Raw genomic sequence first — 21,358 nt, 5'->3', positions numbered from 1 at the left:
GTAATCTAAGAATTAGGGAACAGACACCCTAATTGACGCGAATCCTAAAGATAGATCTATTGGGCCTAACAAACCCCATCCAAAGTACCGGATGCTTTAGTACTTCAAAATTTATATCATATCCGAAGGGTGTCCCGGAATGATGGGGATATTCTTATATATGCATCTTGTTAATGTCGGTTACCAGGTGTTCACCATATGAATGATTTTTATCTCTATGTATGGGATGTGTATTGAAATATGAAATCTTGTGGTCTATTGTTACGATTTGATATATATAGGTTAAACCTATAACTCACCAACATTTTTGTTGACGTTTAAAGCATGTTTATTCTCAGGTGAATACTAAGAGCTTCCGCTGTTTCATACTAAAATAAGGACAAGATTTGGAGTCCATGTTTGTATGATATTGTGTAAAAACTGCATTCAAGAAACTGATTTCGATGTAACATATTTGTATTGTAAACCTTTATGTAATGGTCGTGTGTAAACAGAATATTTTAGATTATCATTATTTGATAATCTACGTAAAGCTTTTTAAACCTTTATTTATGAAATAAAGGTTATGGTTTGTTTTAAAAATGAATGCAGTCTTTGAAAAACGTCTCATATAGAGGTCAAAACCTCGCAACGAAATCAATTAATATGGAACGTTTTTAATCAATAAGAACGGGACATTTCATATGACAGTTATAACAGGTAACTTTCAGACCACCTCGATTTCAAATTTACATCGTTAGTCCCTCATATTTTTTCGACATTGCTTCATTTGTTTTTTCTAGACAAAATTACATCAGTGGTCCTTCGTCATTACTTTTCTCACATCATCTGATTAATTCAAGAATTATAAATTCAACAACTAAATCAATCTTTACTAACTAACAAAACATAATACCTTAACCTAATTTAAATAACAAATCTTAGCAGACGAACTCGAAATTGAAGGTCGAAATTGAAAACCTCTGGTTTGACTAATTTTTATTCTCCAATTCCATCTCAATACTTTCCTTCAGCTTCCTCAAATCCTCACCATCGATATCATTTACTGTGTTCTGTATATACACCATTCGAAGATATAATTGTTAAATCCTTATCTTTTGAAACCCTAGTTTCATCACAAGTATCATGATAACAATTATGATTATCATTAGTATCTTCGAAATCATCGAACTCAGCTGTTGAATTCCAAAGAGCACCGCCGTCAGCAACTTTCGACCTTCAATTTCGATTTTGATAGATTTTAGTTTTGATTGCTGGGTTGTTAAGTATTTGTAAAAATTATAGAACCACTATGGTAACAAATCCGAGCAAGTGAAATGGAAATGACGATTTTGAGATGAAATGAAGTCGATGTTTTTGGTTTTTCAAACCTTTGCCAAAATACTAATTTGGTGACGAAAGTTGGGAATTTTGATCAAATGTATAATTGTGTGGATTCATGTTTATTAATTTTAGAGTTTTTTTTTTTTTTTTTTTTTTTTTTTTTTTTTTTGATTTAGAGGTTAAATGATTTTTTAGAGATATAAGTGAAGGTGGTGCTAGTACTTTAAATTTTGTGTTCTTTAATTTTATGGTATGACAAGTTTTTTATGAAAATGATGAATGGAATGGTAAGATTAGATAAGACTTAACGAAAAATCTAACGAACGTTAAATTTAGGGACTAATCATGAATTTTGTCTACATATTAACTTGATACATTATCTAGAAGTTGCTTAATACATACAACTAGTGGAGGAGCCCTCGGATTCGCGTCGGGACTCCGTTTCAGATATAATTTATTGTGTTTGTTTGGTAAAATTATTTCGTGTTTAACGGTTATGTCGGTTAAACCTATCCCGAGTCGTACGAAAATTTCTAGGCGGTTAAAAATTTAGGTGGATTTGTTAGAGAGTTTTATGAAAAATAAAGAAGTTACGATTGGCTCTTGAAGTTTAACTTTAGACCCCTATGGAGTTTACATTTTTTTCCCTAGTAATTTACATTTGGCGCACTAAAGTTTATAATGGTTGTCAATGTTTAGTGTGTTGTCATTGTGGGTACAACCTTTTTGCACGACGTTCAAACGATTAAAGCATGAGGAAGAGCTATTCATAAAGCCTTTGTCTTTTAGAGATATATATATATATATATATATATATATATATATATATATATATATATATATATATAATAAGTTACGTAGTTAATTTATAATAAGAAAAAAGTTAAATGATAATAAAGTGAAAAATTATGTGGTTGATTTAATAATAATAATAATAATAATAATAATAATAATAATAATAATAATAATAATAATAATAATAATAATAATAGCAATAATAATAATGAATAGTTATTAGTGAGTGAAAATTATGTGGTCGATTTATAATAAATGAGAAGTTTAATGGTTAAATTATAAAATGTAAAAACTTTGTGGTAAGTTTGTAAAAGCTATAAAGTTAATTATTATAAAAGGCGGGGTTGAATTGTGAAAATTTAAGAAGTGCGAAGTCATTTTGTGAAAATTATGGATAATAATAATAATAGCAATAATAATAATGAATAGTTATTAGTGAGTGAAAATTATGTGGTCGATTTATAATAAATGAGAAGTTTAATGGTTAAATTATAAAATGTAAAAACGTTGTGGTAATTTTGTAAAAGCTATAAAGTTAATTATTATAAAGGGCGGGGTTGAATTGTGAAAATTTAAAAGTGCGAAGTAATTTTGTGAAAGTTATGGGTGTAGCTGTTCATTTGGCGTATGCAATTTAGATATATAGAGTAATAATACAAAATACAAATAAATACAAATAAAAATTAAAATAGTTGAATTCTATTCTATAGGATTTGAAAAAAGAATGCATATAATAAAAATTTGATGGATTTTCAAACAGGTAAGTCCATAAACACTAGTAGGGGTTAAATAGTCGGTAATAGCCTCGTTGAAATCATCACACCGGTGATACGCATATATTCCGACCTACAGTGATAAATAATTAACAGGCTGGTTCTTTATACTCATTCCAAACACCAATCAAATACACACAATATCCTCTCTACGGAAACCCTAAATCGCACCCTTCTATTTTCACATTTCTATTGTCTTCTATTATTATACTATTCAAAATCACCCCTAAATCTATTACATTACATCATCCAATTATACATCTTCTGCATATATACTTATGTTATAGGTGCACGCTCTTCTTTTATTTTTCTTATTAATTGCGATTATTTCCGCATTGATTGTAAATTAATCCGTTTTAGAGCCAAAAATCTATAAACCCTAGTTGGAGCATGACGCAATTAATTAAACGTGCCAAGTATAAATCATCTGTTAAAGACCCTGGCGTTCCTGGCATCTTGAGCATGGTAATTCATTCACATATATTCATCGTCATTATATATAAATACGTATATACATAATTTGGTTTTGATTTGTTTGATTGCAGACTATGGAGAGGTTTTCGTTTACACCTAATGATCCGTCATTCTCCAATAACCTAAATGTGGAGTTTAGACATGTTAAAGGCAATTTTTATGTTTATGATTAATCAAATTTTGATCATTTAATATTTCGTGTTATTACTGAATAAGGATGTTGATGATTGTTTCAATGAAGGTCACAAATCCAGCAAAGAGGGTGTTAGTAAATTTGCCCTACTTAATCTTACTATAACAGACAAGGTTTGTACTCTTTTTATTTGAATTTTTTTTTAGTAGGATTTAATTCGTAGCTTATTTAGTTATATACGGAGTATTTGTCTAGTGTTTTGATAATCTTTTGTATAATTTAGGTTAGTTACATCTTCCAGTTTGATACTTTCGCAGATAGGGAACTTTGCCGGGACTTTGTAGGTAAAGCATTTAGATGATTTCTTTTTAGATTCCTTCATCTCATGAGTGAAATTGTGATTAAATCCAACCGTGCTTGTTATTATTTATTATAAAACTGTAAATAATAACAGCAATTTTGACATAGATATAATAAGGTGACATGCTGATGATGTTTTTGATATTAACAGCCAAAGCTATCACATTTTCTTCTGAACATCAACACAAAGATGAACAGATTAGCTCAGCAGAAATGAACCGTCGAATTAAGTTACTGCAGGAGGACAGGTAGATTTCTTTTTTTTAATGTTATTATCTATTTTCACTGATTGCTTGAATAAACAATAACTAAAATTGCTGTATTGTTTCTCACTGTTTGCAATTTCATAAAATAAAAGATTAAGAGTGTGCTTTTTGCTTCACATTGTTAGTGGCATATCTGAGATTATGTTAGCACCAAAATTTATATGCCTAATTAAATTTAAATTTTGTAGTGAGTTGCAGAAGTTACATAAGCAATTTGTGATGGGTAACGTGTTGTTAGAGACGGAGTTTTGGGCTACTAGAAAGGTTAGCCTTTTTCGCACTTAATATCAAATGCGTTAGCTGTATCACCTGGTGCTGTTCTGAACTTTTGAGCCTGCATACCATTATATATGTATATAGACACATATGTGCAGGGTTTGTATGCAATACAGAGTTAAGCATGTATTTTGGTATCTGTTTTTGTTGTTGGTGATTTGGTTTACTGTTGGAAACAATGTAACAGAAAATTTACATTTACCACTCGAGTGCAGAAGTTGTTAGATGCAAATTCCAGCGGAAAAGCAAAACAAAGGGTGGGATTGAAAAGTGACATGACTTTTAATGTCAAACCGGCATCTGATGGTCAATCAAACAGAGTAACATTTAACTTAACGCCAGAAATGATTCACCAGGTATCATCAGTATTTAAATTTGATTTTTGTAATTGTAAGTTTATATGGAGTATATATTCGCAATTACATATGTCGTGTGAATGTTAACGGTTCCTTCCATTTTTTCACTGAACACGAATATTTATTATTATTTTTAAATTTTCTCACTCTTAAATGACTCTAAATGTTTTCAGATATTTGCTGAGAAGCCTGCAGTGCGGCAGGCCTATCTAAGTTTTGTACCCAGGAAGGTAAGGATTAAATTGAATATCAAAAATATACTTTATTTTTTTGAAATGACATGGTTTTCGTGGCTTAATTTTCAATTATAGATGACTGAGAAGGAGTTTTGGACTAAATACTGGAAAGCACAATTTATTCACAGTAACAAAAATATCGTTGCTGCTGCTGCAGAGGCTGCTGAAGATGAAGATCTAGCAGTTTTTCTAAAGCAAGATGCCATTTTGGCTAATGAAGCGCGCCATAAGGTGCTGTAATTTTGAATAGTGATACGGAGTAATTTTTATTGACAATCAAAAATCAAATTGAAAAACTGCAAGTCCTTTATAATAATTTCTGGTTACAGATTAGAAAGGTAGATCCTACTTTGGACATGGAGGCTGATGAAGGGGATGACTATACACATATTCCGGTAAATTCGATATTTATAATGCTGCCTTTCTATAATCAGTTAGTTTTTGGCAGTCCTGTTGAGTGTGTATGTGTTGGGTATCAATTGCTACATGACCTCTTCAGGAAAATGAAATAACTAGTTTCAGTATTTGGTCATACGATAATAGTTATTATATAAGCCTGATTCGTTGGCAATTATATGCATTCATCTGACTTAGGTGGTTGTTTTGATTAATTTACTGATGAATGGGTCTACTAAGGTTATGTTTCATTCGTAATGGATCTTAGAGGCAAACTGAAGAAGCTAGTTAGAATGAAATTGGTCAACAAGTTGAACATGTCTGAAGGCGCCCAGATTTTGTATTAGTGTATAATACCTTCCAAGTCATTGTATGAAATTTGTACACAATACTTCAATCGGTAATCATGTTTGGCACACTATTTAATAATGAGTGTAAAGAATGTGGGAATAAAGTTTCTTGGGTTGACCCAACGTACCCCAAAGGTTATCTGTTTGACCCTACCCCGTTAACTGAACTGCCAACTTCAACCATCATTTTTTATTGGTTATTGATTATTGATAGGGTCACGGCCTAGCTACCGAAAATAGCAAGGATGAATTAGAAGCGCAGTATGAGCCGTTTAAAAGATCATTTCTGCAAGACATTAATCGACATGCTGCAGTTGTTCTTGAAGGAAGAACTGTTGGTAAGGCTTTCTATCAAATTTGATTTTTAGCATACGTTAATTCTATATGAATTCAATTTGTTTGTCACATTGTTGCGTCTACTTCATCTTACTTCAGAAACTTTTATACCACAAGTTATTTAAATCATGTTCTTAAATTTGACCCCTTGTGAAGTCAGAATGATGACGTGGCGGTTGAAGTTCCAGCATCTTAGGGCATTTTTTTTTTTAATTTCCCTTTTCTGAAGTGACTTGAAAAACCGAGAAATGTACAATATAACTCCAAGTGAGAACCTTTTTTGAGTTTATGGAGTCTGTAATTTAAAAGAGAATTTGTGTGTTCTATGTTATTGTTGACAAAAGACGTTATGTCTTAAGTCAACATAGTTCATGTAACTTGTTTGAAGACCAACCTTTCTCTCATTTCTCTTTTTTCTAATGCACATGGACTCGGTGTTATTGGTTATTAATTATTTATTCGAAGATATCCGTTTCTCCATATTTGGCTTTTAACTTTGATAATGCGTTGACCTCATCTATTCACCCGATGTAGATGCTGAGACGGTTGATACAAGATCTGTAGCTGAGGCACTTGCTAGTTCAAAAAGTGGTGAGTACACTTGTCTCTCTCTCTCACACACACACATAATGTTTTATCGTCATTTTTTTCATCTGAAATTTGGTGATAAACAGTTGAGTTAGCTAAAGAAGCTTCTGATGGCAATGTACACCAAGAGCGTTTAGATAGGATAACTAGAATGACTGAGATTGAGGACCTGCAGGCATCACGTGACCCACCACTTGCACCACTTTGTATAAAGGTTGACTAATTATAGTATATTAAGAACTCGTTACCTATGTATCTATTTTTTTAATTCAATTTATTGTTTCTTATAAGCCGTTTTGAAACAGGATCCTCGGGATTATTTCGATTCTCAACAAGTTAATACACTGAATCAGTTACCTGGAATTAGACAGGTGAAACCTAGGTTAAGCTCCTCTGAAGCTTATGATTCTTTGAAGGTTTCCATATCTGAAATTAGAAGCGTAGGCTTGAGTGATCCCACAGTTAGCCCTGAAGTGGCTAGCAAGGTAATTAAACGCTCTATTATGATATTATTATGCTTATAAGAAACTAGATTGTATGCTTAAAGTGTAACCTCTATTGTCGGTGATTCAGGTTTTCAATGAGTTGACCCAGAATATAAGTCATTCTAAATATCAACTTGGTAAAAACCCACATGAGAGCATATTGGACACGTTGCCTAGTATCACTAAGGAGGAACTCTTGTTGGTGAGTTTCTACGTTTTTTTCTGAACATGAAGTTACATTTGTTGTTCACTAAATTTTTTTTTAACCTTGTAATTATTTTATCTGATGAAAAGGCTTTTCATCTTTCAGCATTGGACGTCTATTCAAGAATTGTTGAAACATTTTTGGTCTTCCTATCCAATTACCACATCATCACTATATAACAAGGTAATTTTCATCTAGGCTTGTGGCATATGTTGTTATTCAGATTCTGTTCAATTGCATCCCAATTGAGTTTATGGTTTCAATTATTCATGCATACTATCATTTTTTCTGTCAGCATTTGTAACTAGACCAGCATAGATAACTCGATAAAGAGCAATTATATTTTCTGTTTTATTCATTTCTTTTTATCTTGTACGGAGTAGTATGTATGCATTGATTATTTGGATTTCTGTAGGTGAACCGGCTGAAGGGTGCCATGTCAGAAATCTACAATAAGCTACAGGTATTTATTTATAAGCTCTATATATAATATATTATGGAAGGATTTTACCATTCATATGAAGATTTTAGCAGCCTCATATGCAAATCCATGCGGTTTACTCCCCATCTTATCTTTATAAATCCCCAGCAATGCGCAGCCCATATAGTCTATTATATTCATAGAATGGTACTCATACATTTGGTGTTGATATTTTATTTGATACATTATAAAAATAATATATATGGTTCAACGTTCCTTTACCGAGGAAAGTTTTCTAATGTCTATAGTGACTGATTTATTTGGTTCATATCCACTTAATGATATCTTCTATTACCCGTATGAAAGGATTATTCTGCATATCTTCCAATTTGATACCAAATCATTTTTACTCCTATATTTATAAAAATATCCTTGTTGAATTGTAGGAGATCAAAAGATCTGTGCAGTCGGAGTATCGGCATCAAGTTTCTCTCCTTGTTCAACCAATGTTACAGGTTAATTTACTCTCGCCCGTAGGCCAAAATAAATCTTAAATGTATATTAATTAATCATTACTTCATTGAAAACATTTATAGCATTATGGGTCTGTCGTTGAAGTATTTTAAGTTTAAAAGTTTTAAGTTTGCTATTTGTATCTTTGGTGCAGGCTCTAGACGCTGCTGTAGCACATTACGAAGTAGACCAACAGAAGAGATCTGCAAAGAGTGCTGAGAGACCAAATGGATATGCTTAACAGTGTTGTGCAATTACTGTCTCCTTATTACTTAAACCAATCTGATTTTGGTGATATATTATACAATTATTACTGTACCCTGAAGGAAATTTTGCTGTGATCCACCCTGGGCGGCTAAAACACCTTTTTCAGTTTTTTGGTTGCATGATACTTCAATTTTGTAAAGACACCAACATATAAATCATCAAAAATTTTAACTTTATATCTGATAGGGTTCAACTATTATAGACAAACCTTATGGCATTTGTTTGTTATGTTTGTTTTTGACTTTTTGTTCTATATGATCGATTCTTTGTTCCATGTTTTTTTATGGTAGACGTAATACTTTTTCAAGAATTTATTATTTCAGTCCATCCTTCAACCAGGCTCAAGATATTGTTTTTTCGATAGGATGCTATTATTTATGCTTAAAAAGGTAGAAAAATCAAACAAGTCTTAAACGAAGAGCACGAGCTGTATAGCACATTTGCAAGCAATGAGTTGTAGATGATATTTTATTTTATAGTGCCATTAGCTTCATTTTTTGATCAATAATAAATAAATAAATGAATGAGTTTTCCCACTCTTTTTTTTTGGCAAAGTAACAAAAACTCATGTAGAAACGATATCGTTTTCTTCTTTTAAAAAGCACTCAACGGAAAATACAAATAAACGAGAACAACACACCTATAAAGCAACCAATCGAACAAGTCTCTCCTAACAACCCGATAAACGTTAAAACAACTAAATAATACAACTACCCGATAAAGACAATAACCAAACTAAACGATCTAAGACAAGTCAACCTCTAAATCCTAGCCTTTTCAACTGGCGTTAACCATCTCTTTCAAAATATTATTTCCGGACCGATTCTCTATCTTGTAAGATTACACATTACCGGATCCATCATCTGGTTCGCTCTCCTCGACCATCCGTGTCATCATCTCACCGAAAGCAGCGAAAGCCTGCACTGAAATTTTTACATTCCCGTTAGCCGATGAAACATCATCTCTACCATCTTGAATCCCTTCCAAAAAAGTTTTGAATTGCGTCTCGTAATCCAAGTCATCAAAGTTATCTTTTAAGCTTATAAGTATCCAAAGTGAAAGCTTCATTCGCTTTTTTTCTTGATCTCGGAATGGCTTCATCAAGTAAACCTCTTGGAACATCTCTATTTAACGTACTACGACTTACAAAACCTTCGCGCCAGGGTGCCTCACAATCACAATAACATCTACTATTATGACCAATCAACACCGGTAAAGGTCTTGCTTCGTTCAATTCTACCTTACGTTTTGCTAACAATTCTTCTTTCTTATTCTTCTTCTTTTCCTTTTTCAATTTAGCCAATCTAACTGCAAACGTTATGTTTTCATCATTTGGCTCCGAGACGATATCCTCATTTAACACATTTTTTGACTTTGTCAGTTTCTTCACGATCACATCCAAACCAGCTCGTTTCTCGTTTTCCCACTCCTATAATGATAGTCTTTTACACAATTTAATTGGGCTATTGTGTATCATACTACCATTATTGACAACTATTTCTCTTATCTACTTGTTTTTATTTTATTTTTAAGAACAAATGTTTCGTATATGGTTAATTTAAACATCGAGTATCATCCTATCCGAAGATCCTACAAATCACCATAACTTGAAATTTAACATATGTTACTCCGTATGGTTTAATTATCACCCTCTCATGATCAGTTGATTTTACCATAGTCATTATCTTACTTGTTAGGATGATAAAAATTATTACTCTTAATAAAATAATCTTATATTTTTCATGTAAAAGAAACATGTCTTACACATAACAAATGTATAACATTTAACACATAACACATGTATAATATTGTAGTCACTAAAATGAAAAGTCTCATTTATCAAAGTCATTGTCACTCATTCGTTCAATTGAATTTCTTGTAGATTCTTTAAACCTCGGATCAATTAAAAGGTGGTTCCAAAATCGTTTTCGTTCTTCATAATTATTTTTACTGTCATTCTAGTTTATTATAAAATTTTGCCATTTGAAAAACTAGAATACTTCTAGTTGAATTAACTAAGATCGAACAAGTGCCAAATTTTTATAATAAAGTGAGATTTCAAAAGTCAATCCGAGCTTAGATTGGATATTTATTACTTAAGCTTGATGATTTAATTGATATTTCTATTTAATACTTGACTCAACTAAGTAATTTCGGTTGTGTCATTAGCGATTTGTTTAATACTCGGTGTTTACATTCTATTTGATCCATATTATCTTAGGTCGATAAATCGTGCAAAGTATATATACACACACAAAGTTACATCTCTAATTACACAACCTAAACAACTAGTTATGTAAATTACACACAAAGGGCTTTTGATATTCGGTTATACTAAAGTCATTTAGAGCATCATAATCTATCAACAATGAAACAACCACATTTATAAAAAAAAAAAAAAATCAAAAAGCGAAAAATTTATATCAATAAAATCCAAAAAATGGTCCCACCTTCTTCTCCAAAATCCGAAAAAAAAGTCACAAACAAACCGTTAAGTTCCATCCTCACTCAGCAAGCACGCTCGCACTGTTACAAGACCATTCTTATATTTCTTTCCCCAATCAGATCTCCATTGTTGTTTAGTTACAAATCTTAAATCTATCAATTTCATCATTCCAATTTTCAATCGCATTTACATTTTCATCAATTTCAATATACGGAGTACCAATTACGTTACGATCAAATATTATCAATTCAATTCATGGCTTCACCTGGTAATCCAAATCAATCAATCCAAAACCCTAACAACAATAATTCCGCTTCTTATCCCCCTCCCACGCTCACCGGTAATCCTTACTATATTCCTCAAAGTAACCCTAACATCCTCCCTCCCTCTAATTTGCACCACCAGCGTTCCCTTCCTTATCCTACGCACCCTCTCCATCCTCCTAACCCTAACCCTAACTCTCACCACAGTGCTCGTCTTATGGCTCTATTAACTGCTCCGCTGCCTTCCACTATTGACATTCCACCGGCGCCGGTTCAGTCTCTGGGACCGTCCGGTACGCTATCCTCGGCGGTGCCAGTGTTGGATCCTGGAGGCCATCCGTTGCGAATGCCAAGTAGTAAGGCTCCTATGGGACGGTATTTGAATGGTGATCATATAGTTTATGATATTGATGCTAGGTTACCTGGTGAGGTGCAGTATCAACTTGAGGTCACGCCGATTACGAAGTACGGATCGGATCCTGGACTTGTTATTGGTCGTCAGATTGCTGTTAATAAGAGTTATATATGTTATGGATTGAAACAGGGTGCAATCAGGGTTTTAAATATAAACACCGCTTTGAGATCACTTCTTAAAGGTCTTACGCAGGTTGGCAACTTTATCAATGTTTCGCGTACCACTTAATTGAATGCTATACTTTATATGATGTATTATCATGTCGTTTGGTTTCAATATGTATCTGTATTTTTATTGAGTTGTAGAAATTGTGTTGTTTTTCTCAGCGAGTAACAGATATGGCTTTCTTTGCTGAGGATGTTCATCTTTTAGCTAGGTAGGAGGTTGGTTGCTGTTGTTGTTGATGATGTATTTTCATCATTTAATCTTTAATTTATCTTAATTTTGCATGCTGATATGTTATAAAATGCAGTGCGAGCGTAGATGGACGAATTTATGTATGGAAAATTGCTGAAAGTCTAGATGAAGAGGATAAACCACATATTACAGGGAAGTTAGTTAATGCTGTTCAGATTGTGGGAGAAAAAGAATCTCTTCATCCCAGAGTTTGTTGGCACTGCCATAAACAGGTAACCCTTTATGAGGCTGGATTTATTTATACTTTTGTAGTGGTTTGTATTTTTGTATACTAAGTGGTTGATTTGTGTGATTTGCAGGAAGTTTTAGTGGTTGGAATAGGAAAGCGTATTCTTAAAGTTGATACCACTAAGGTTGGACGAGGTGAAGTGTATTCTGCCGAGGAACCATTAAAGTGTCATGTTGATAAGTTGATCAATGGAATTCAATTTGTTGGTAATCATGATGGGGAAGTGACTGACCTTTCAATGTGCCAATGGATGACCACTCGTTTGGTTTCTGCTTCAGTTGATGGAACGGTTAGTCTTCCGATATGTCCTTTTTTAGTTGAGAATTCTAAGCATATATTATAGGATGGAAGTAAGTTATGTGCGTCTGTCAGTATTTGAAATAATGTGCAAAAGTTTGCATGGTACATGTAATATGTGCTATCCGATAAAAATACACATGAAGTTACCACCTCTTATGAACTGAAACAATTCAATTTAAGAAACAATTAATGTGAACTTTGGTTGGAGTGAGAGGAAATTTTAATGTAGAGGGTTATTGAAACATTTGACTATCCTGTGTTGTTGATTACCAGTATATTTCTTGAAATTTTGGGAGTTTTTTTTACGTATTACAGTATTGATTATTGATTATTGATTCATATATTCAGTATTGGGCAAGATGGGTGATTAATCACTCTAAATTTCTTGTCCAACTATTTATAAGTTTAAAATTAAGTTTAAGCTTTTATATCATACCCCTTATATATTTGTGTAGATTGTCTGTCAGTATCATTAGTTATGTTGGTACAGATAGTTATTGCCTATGTCTCTAGATCTTTTTGCTGTCTATATTTAAATGACCCGTGAAATATCAAGTTCATACAAAGTTAAAATAAGGCAAAGTCTCAAAACTAAAAGTTAAACCATATAAAGATATCTTGATTTTCAACAGATAAAGATCTGGGAAGATCGCAAGTCATCACCAATTGCAGTACTTAGACCACATGATGGTCTACCGGTCAACTCTGCTTCTTTCTTGACCGCTCCTCATCGTCCAGATCACATCATACTTATCACTGGGGTATGTTCTAACACTTTTATTTCCTTTAATGTGAAATTTGGAGTGTCCTTTATGCTTGGTTAAGTCTATTCATTCTGATTTTTTGGAAGATGGTCACAGGGTCCATTTAATCGCGAAATGAAAGTGTGGGCCTCAGAAAGTGAAGAAGGGTGGTTGCTTCCAAGTGATTCTGACTCGTGGCATTGTACTCAGACATTGGAATTTAAAAGTTCAGCTGAACCGAGAGTAGAAGATTCGTTTTTTAATCAAGTAGTTGCATTATCTCAACCAGGTCTTCTTTTACTTGCAAATGCCAAGAAAAACGCCATATATGCTGTACACCTTGAATATGGTCCTAATCCAGAAATGACACGTATGGATTATATCTCTGAGTTTGCTGTAACTATGCCTATACTCAGTCTTACGGGTACTAGCGATTTATCACCACACGGGGAGATTATTCAAGTTTATTGTGTCCAGACTCAAGCCATTCAACAGTATGCTTTGGATATGTCCCGATGTTTACCACCTACAACTGATGGTGTTGTGTTTGAGAAGTTGGATTCTCCCTTTTCACATAATGCGTTGATTATTGAAGGTTCTGTTGGTTCAGATCCTTCAAGTTTACCTAAATCTGTCACATCTCCTGTTACCATTGATGCTGATATTTCTTCTGTCGTATCATCAACAGTTCCTTTAAGTCCTAGGCTGTCTCAAAAACTATCCAATTATAGACCACCGTCAGGAGGATCCGAGTCTAGTAATCAATCAAATGATCACAGGGAGCAAAAAGTAATTGAATTTGCAGTTGACAGGCAAATAGCTACTGCTCTTTCTAATCTTTCTAATATGTCTAATATTTCCAACGTCTCATCATTGGATGATGATTCAAGTTCAAGAAATGATGAAAAGGAAGTTTCAAAAGATGATGGCACTATCAAGTTTAAACATCCTACTCATCTGGTTACTCCTGCTGAGTTAATGGCTACATCACCATCTGATCTACAAGATGTTGCAGAGAACTCTGATATGCAGAATGTTAATATGGATGTCAAGATTTTGGGTGAAACAGGAATTAGTCAAAGTCCTGTTGTTAATGAGTTGAAACATCTTAACGGGTCAGATGCAAGCAAGGCAACAATTCAAAGATTAGATGCTCAAAAAGATGTTCAATATGATGGAAATGATTCTCCTAGATCATCAAGAGTGAAAGCCACCTCAGCGAAGGGGAATAAACACAAGGGAAAGAATGACCAAGGATCAGGTCCATCTTCTTCCCTAATTGCTCTTAATTTAGGTGAATCTTCTATTGAGACAGGCGTAGTTTCGAGTATTCCCTCAGCCGAAACCATACTTTCACAAATTCAGTTCATGCAAGACACAATTTCTCAGGTGAACACGAGTGTTCTCTTCTGCTTATGATTTGAAATTATTAGAGGTAATAAGATGGTTGGGATGGGAAATGGAATGAAATGGGGTGGGTTGAAGATATTGATTTTATCTCTGTCAAAAAGGGGCTGGGTTTTAAAATTATGTGGATATTGATGTATGTAAGAAAATAGGGTTTTAAAATATGTGGATTGCAGGTTTTAATCAATCAAAAGGAATTACAAAAGCAGATCCCGGTTCTGCTTACAGTATCAACAACGAAGGAAGTCAAAAGAATCGAAACAACATTAGGAAAAAGCATGGATAAACTATATAAAGCTAATTCTGATTCTCAATGGGGTCGAACTCGAGAAGAATTCTCAAAAATGGAAAAGTCAAACCGAGATCGCCATCAGCAAATTTCTGGTTTGGTTACAAATGGGTACCAAGATTTGCTTTCTGCATGGGAGAAAATGCTGAAGAAGGAAATGGCCATGCTTGTGCCAGCTGTCGTGCGTTCGGTTACTCCTATCATTGAAAAAACAGTGTCCATTGCTATTTCAGAGGCTTTCCAGGTTACAACTTCTTAATTTTCTATCCTTGTCTGTCATCACTAGAAGTTTCATTTGTAATCCATCTACTTATGAATAGGTCACTTTGGGTTGTGTCTTATCTCAAACTTAACAAATGGATATAACATATCAAAAGGGTTGAGAGCTGGCCAAAGTTTATTTTTAATGCTTAGAAACTATTACTTAAAGATCTGGAATAATTTTGCAACGATACATCAGCATCACATTTTTTTCTATGTCCATAAATATAAAGGACAAAGATTTATTCGTTTCAATTGGGACCCATCATGTAACTGTTTTTCCAACCCCCTCCTGACCCGGCCATCGTTGTAATGATCACATTGTGTGATACCACTTTAATACAAGTGTGCATACAGATAGGCGTTGGTGATAAGGCTGTAACTCAACTGGAGAAATCTGTTCATTCTAAGCTTGAAGCTACAGTTGCTAGACAAATCCAAGCCCAATTTCAAACATCTGGCAAACAAGCTCTACAGGTTTGTGCCTCTAGGGTTTATAAAATCATTTCGATGCCTTTATACAACTGATCTAAAGATCATCTTCCTTATAGGAAGCACTCAGGTTAAGTATGGAGGGTTCTGTTGTTCCTGCTTTTGAAAAGTCTTGCAAGGCGATGTTTGATCAAGTTGATGCTACATTTCAAAAGGGGATGATTGAACATACAAATGCAGCTCAGCATCAAGTAGACTTGACACATTCGCCTTTGGCAATTGCTTTGAGGGTAAATTTGTCTTCACCCTTTCAATTCTTTAATCTTGTTTATTGCAACTGATACTTACATTCTTCTTACTTCTATAATTATTTCAGGATGCCATTAATTCAGCATCATCAATGACACATACTTTGAGCAGTGAGTTAGCTGATGGTCAAAGAAAGTTGGTTTCCCTTGCAGTTACCGGAGCAAATTCACAAGCACGAAATCCGTTGATAACTCAAATAAGCAATGGATCTATAGACGGTTTCTTAGAGAAGGTTTGTCTCACTATTTCTTATGTATTCTGTCATGCTCCATAATGAGATTGATTCTCACGTGCAATCTTCTACATTGGTAGATTGAGGCACCAGTGGATCCCACAAAAGAGTTGTCTAGATTGGTATACGAGCACAAATATGAGGAGGCTTTCACTGCAGCCCTGCAAAGAAGTGACGTTCGCATAGTGTCCTGGTTATGTTCTCAGGTACTGCTTTTGTTTTCTTAAAAAGTGAGATTTAATCTTCTCTCTCTCTCTTTTTTTTTTTTATTATTATTTTTTTTTTAATCATAATTTGTGTAACTAGAAGTAGGGATGGTGATTTCAACTCATTTACATATAAATAACTGATTTTGGTTGTTTATCTCAAACGGGTCAAATTAAATATTGGGCTGTCAAAAGGTCCCTGGTTGAAAGTTGTTTGAAGTTTTTTCAGTATGTGCACGTTCTTTCACTTTTTTTCTTTTTTAATTAGATTATTTGAAAAATTTGTTTCTATAATCTTTATTTTAAAAATTTCAACCAAGAAAGTTGCTGGAGGTTAGCCCAACTTGTCCCTGCTCGCATCGTCCGTTAATAGAATATGACTGGCTACTAAACCCGCCCAGCTTGCCAACTTTACCAATAAGTGTCCACCCAACTCCCATCAGATGCTCCCTTAAAAACTGTTTTGCTTAGTATGAATCATTTTCTGACTTGGTAATCTTACATATCTTTGTTGAAATAATGCATGTTTTTTGGTGTTAGGTTGATCTACAGGGGATATTAACCCGAAATCCCGTTCCTCTGAGTCAAGGGGTACTTTTGTCTTTACTGCAGCAGTTGGCATGTGATATCGTGAATGATACGTACAGGAAGCTTGCATGGATGATGGATTTGGTGGTGTCCATCAAACCATCAGATGGGATGATTGCAATGCACGTGCGTCCAATTTTCGATCAGGTTTACTCAATATTAAACCACCAACTCACCCTTCCCACTACATCTATTTCTGAGCTCTCTAGCATACGTATCGTCATGCAACTCATCACCTCCACATTAAGGAGCCTGTAAGTATTTCATACGTTTGTTCAAAGCAAGTTTTGTCGAAGAAGACAGTTTTGATATCGAAATTTTTTTACTTTTATTACTCTAGCAAGTCTTACTTCATATTGTGTGGTCATCTGATTCATATTTTTGTAGCCTAAATTACCTTTATCTTGCTTTATAGAGATTGGTGTTCATAAGAAAAAACAATTTTGTCACAATGGTTATTATCAGACGTTATTTAAACATGTGAAAACTTATAGCAGTCTCAACTGACTGCCCCTTTGTTGTTTTCTATCGGCCGAATAAAATTAAAACTAGGAAAGCGCTAGGAAACTTTACAGAGACTGCCACCTTGAATCAAATATGTTAACAAACTGTATATATCTTTTTCAAAAAGCTAGTTAACAATAACATGGATAGAGTCATTTTGATCAGACTGAACTACTAAGGTTGAATCACTTAAATCAACAAACTTAACGAGAAAGTTAAATGTGTTAACTAAAATCTAGAATACTTTATTTTGGAACGGCAGAAATTTTATAAAACTAAACTAGCAAGTAGCTAGAAAAATACAAGAAAAGTAACTCTTTAGATCTCAATATTTAACAAAGTGACTCTCAAATTAACATAAATTCACCTTCCACCTGTAAATAGAAAGAAAATGAAAAAGAAAATATGTTATTTCTTTTGCGACGACATCCTCAAAAAGTCTCGCTATCCTCAAAAAGTCTCGCCTCAATTAGTTTGTGGACCCAGTTGCAGGTCAAAAAGGTGAAAATTTTGTCGTTTAGCGTGTCTTTTTGCGGCAATATTGGGTCGCCGCAAAAAGTTCGTCGCCCATTTTCGTTTTTCTTGTAGTACACGGTTGTTACCCGAAATTACTACCAGCAGTACTGTATCCTCCTGATCTCCGTTCAATGCCCGTAATTAATTTCATATTATGCAATGCTCGTGTTTTGGATCAAACAACGCGGCTTAAGCATTTTGAATATTTTTGCAAAGTTTGGTCACATGTGTAAACATTTCAAGGGAGCTAAACGGTAAACGAACTAAGATTTTTTTAAGAAGTCGTCGATGTCAATGACTGCTGTACTGATGCCCTAACAAACATCACGGACTGCAACTTTTTTTGTCGTTTGGAACAGCAAGTCAGCAACACAATGCAACTTCTATGCACAATTAATCTAGATAAACTGCAAATTTTGAATGCCATATCACGTACAACTTACAAGTGGCCAACTATGGGCTTAGTGGGCTGGATCAAGATGTGAGTTGGCTGGTGGATCTCAGCCCACTTGTCATATGGCCCATGATGAGATAAATGGGCCCAAGGAACTCAAGATAATTATTTTTTTAAATTTGAATTTTTTACTTTTATTACATCAGCCAGACAGCCAGTGCTGTTACTTCACATAGTGTGGTCATTTGATATTTTGATTCATACTTTCTATAGGTGTAATAACATTTTTTGCTTTGTTTGGTATGTGGATAATTGAACACATGAGTTTAGTGTTGATAATTGATTGTTAGGTAATAAGGTCTTAACACCAAAAAGTCAATTTGTTCCTAAGCTTTGCACATTCATTATTATCAAAAGTCCATGAAACTGTGCAGATCATAGCTTAATGAAGGTGATGTTACTTAGAATCTGGTAAGGTGATAGTTGTTCTTTTTTGACCCCTTTTTCGCTTTATAGGGTGGGCACTTAAATTCGTCTAGTCCTTTTCAATTCGATTTAGTTAATAGCGCAATCATTTTGGTAAATAACTTACCCTCTTTACTCCTTATGTTTATGTCATTATTGATCGTATGTAACTTTTGGTTGAGGCCTGTAATGACCAACACCATTTGAATCAATATTATGTGATGTTTGCTAATTATACCAATATTTCATGCATAGAGTTATTTTATAAATGATATAGCTAGAAGTTACAATATATATGTTAGACAATAACTTAACTATCGTGTTATTACAAATGGACAATGGTATTCGTTATTTAACCAAAAAAATAAAGTATTATCGTATATCGGATTATCAGAGGAAGATAAACAGCACAAGGGTGAGATTATTCTTCTCGGCTCTTGTGTGTATAATAATATTAACAAAAATCATAAACAAAAATTAGTATAAGATTAAACAATAAAACCATATTTTTACTATGAAGATAATAAACCTACTACGATATTATCAATTTATCAATATAAATATATATATATATATTCCAATTTCCAATCTAATTCTAATTATAATATAATATAAGGAGTTGTCTAATGATAGCTAATGGTGTGCCTATATGATTTGCACGTATGAAAAGTTCAGTATAAGTCGGAAAATTGCTTAAATGACAAAAATAGAATTATAAACAATTTTCAATATATACCCGTTCAGCGTATTCCGTTCAGAAAACATTCTAAAATAAAGCAGGCCCCGAGCGTTATTATAACAACCCTCACATTTCCATACTTGAATTGACTAATTTGCCTATAGGGTTGTTATCCATACGTAATATATAATTAAATACGACGTTGATCAAATATTCATTTTTAGTCGACACGTTTTGTTAACTAAAGTTTACACTAATTATATAAAATAACTTTAGTTAATATTAATATTAATGCGTATTATATTTAAAACTACATGTAACATAATTATTAATTAAATGATAAGTTATTTTAATCATTATATATATATATATATATATATATATATATATATATATATATATATATATATATATATATATATATATAGCTTATAAAAAAAATATTTTTTTATAAATTAAATAATGAGCCCATGAATTTTGACTAAATATTTTCAAAGATAAAACTTATTAAAAACATTTTTAACATGTTTTCTTTTTTTGTCAAAATTGGCACCTTTATTTTATTTTTTTTATTTTTTCTTTTCACCAACCATTTTTACCTATAAATACATTGTTCCTCATTCATTTTTTCTTGCCAAAAACAAAAACTTAAGTTATTCTCTCAAAACCTTGAAGAAAATTTGAGGTACTTTCTATTTTTTTTTAAATATTGTCGATTATATTTATATTTATTGTATATTCTTTGTAAAATTTGAAATTAATTATGTTTATATGTTATAATTAGTATTATAAGTATTATGATGTATAAAAATAATTTTGATAATTTATGGAATATTATTTATAATTAAATACGAATTATGTAGTATTTAAACGTAAAAACAATGTAAAATTCGTAATAAATATTTTTAACCAAAAATAATATATATATAATTTTTTATGAGTTTATAAAACTTATATAGATCTGCAAAAATTATAAAAATAATTACTTGGGTCGAATTGGTAATTATTATATAATTAAACTCTATTATTATGTAATTCGAAGGTAAATTAAAAATAAATATAAAATAATAAAAAATATTTTTTAAATATTTTTCTACAGGTTATTAGACTGATAGAAACTTATAAAAATAATTGTTTAGGTTTATTTAGTAATTATGTGGAATTAAACTTGTTTTGTGAATAAATTAAGGGTAAAAACAAAAATAAATACAAAAATATAATAAAAACGTTTTCTTAAATTTTTATACTAATATATATGATTAACTAAGACAATAAAAATTATGTATATAATTTTTAGATATTTAATTGATTATTTAGACATTTTTGGATAATGTTCGATTAATAAAACACTATTATTTTTGAAGTAATTTAGGTATTTATTTAAAGGTAATTATATTTAATATATATAAGACATACTAAGGTATAATAACTAAATATTAAATAATACTTAGGTTATATTATCATTATTAAGTACATTAATAATTCGTTGTGTATATACACCTATAACGTGAAAGTTATAATTAAAAGATAACGTGCACTTTATACGAACCTCACCGCTACTTGTGGCCTAGGGTGGTCCTTGTTGCCTTATGGGAACCGCTTGTGGATTTCGAATGCCATGACTTAGATTCTGGTCAAGAATCCTAGGCGCCGGGTAACAACAGATCATTCGAGTGACTTGCACGATAACAACGAAGTTTGGGCATGATT

General features: G+C 32.7%; 2 protein-coding genes across 4 annotated transcripts; both read left to right on the top strand.

Moving 5' to 3' along the window:
- The first annotated feature begins 2,915 nt into the window (after positions 1-2,915).
- On the top strand, positions 2,916-8,729 carry LOC139856968 (general transcription and DNA repair factor IIH subunit TFB1-1-like). 3 transcript variants are annotated; one of them, XM_071845679.1, is made up of 20 exons: positions 2,916-3,178; positions 3,275-3,356; positions 3,437-3,515; positions 3,607-3,671; positions 3,782-3,842; positions 4,010-4,106; positions 4,313-4,388; positions 4,616-4,756; positions 4,930-4,986; positions 5,068-5,223; positions 5,322-5,387; positions 5,953-6,076; positions 6,609-6,665; positions 6,749-6,876; positions 6,968-7,147; positions 7,236-7,349; positions 7,458-7,535; positions 7,768-7,815; positions 8,220-8,288; positions 8,441-8,729. In XM_071845679.1, the coding sequence occupies exons 2-20, from the start codon at positions 3,282-3,284 to the stop codon at positions 8,525-8,527; spliced, it is 1,758 nt and encodes a 585-aa protein (XP_071701780.1). In that variant the 5' UTR covers positions 2,916-3,178; positions 3,275-3,281; the 3' UTR covers positions 8,528-8,729. The 3 variants fall into 3 exon arrangements, with proteins under 3 accessions (XP_071701780.1, XP_071701779.1, XP_071701778.1); XM_071845678.1 differs by having other exon boundaries at positions 3,252-3,356; XM_071845677.1 differs by having other exon boundaries at positions 2,916-3,356.
- Positions 8,730-11,091: 2,362 nt separating this feature from the next.
- On the top strand, positions 11,092-17,508 carry LOC139856821 (enhancer of mRNA-decapping protein 4-like). Its single transcript, XM_071845529.1, has 12 exons — positions 11,092-11,869; positions 12,004-12,053; positions 12,150-12,306; positions 12,394-12,612; positions 13,256-13,384; positions 13,484-14,755; positions 14,950-15,306; positions 15,681-15,800; positions 15,875-16,045; positions 16,132-16,296; positions 16,377-16,502; positions 17,043-17,508. The coding sequence occupies exons 1-12, from the start codon at positions 11,255-11,257 to the stop codon at positions 17,346-17,348; spliced, it is 3,687 nt and encodes a 1,228-aa protein (XP_071701630.1). The 5' UTR covers positions 11,092-11,254; the 3' UTR covers positions 17,349-17,508.
- The last annotated feature ends 3,850 nt before the right edge of the window (positions 17,509-21,358 follow it).

Source organism: Rutidosis leptorrhynchoides, chromosome 7 (assembly GCF_046630445.1).
Source record: "Rutidosis leptorrhynchoides isolate AG116_Rl617_1_P2 chromosome 7, CSIRO_AGI_Rlap_v1, whole genome shotgun sequence".
Taxonomy (NCBI): Eukaryota; Viridiplantae; Streptophyta; class Magnoliopsida; order Asterales; family Asteraceae; genus Rutidosis; species Rutidosis leptorrhynchoides.
The sequence above is the reverse complement of the archived record's forward strand: the minus strand, read 5'-3'. Positions and strand labels throughout refer to the sequence as shown.

Bases quoted from the DNA above. Each gene is read 5' to 3' on its own strand.
- LOC139856968 (XM_071845679.1), top strand. From the start codon at position 3,282: ATGACGCAATTAATTAAACGTGCCAAGTATAAATCATCTGTTAAAGAC. The intron at 6,666-6,748 runs GTGAGTACACTT...GGTGATAAACAG, and splicing joins ACTTGCTAGTTCAAAAAGTG to TTGAGTTAGCTAAAGAAGCT. The intron at 7,350-7,457 runs GTGAGTTTCTAC...TTCATCTTTCAG, and splicing joins CTAAGGAGGAACTCTTGTTG to CATTGGACGTCTATTCAAGA.
- LOC139856821 (XM_071845529.1), top strand. From the start codon at position 11,255: ATGGCTTCACCTGGTAATCCAAATCAATCAATCCAAAACCCTAACAAC. The intron at 11,870-12,003 runs GTTGGCAACTTT...TGTTTTTCTCAG, and splicing joins TTCTTAAAGGTCTTACGCAG to CGAGTAACAGATATGGCTTT. The intron at 16,046-16,131 runs GTAAATTTGTCT...TAATTATTTCAG, and splicing joins CTTTGGCAATTGCTTTGAGG to GATGCCATTAATTCAGCATC.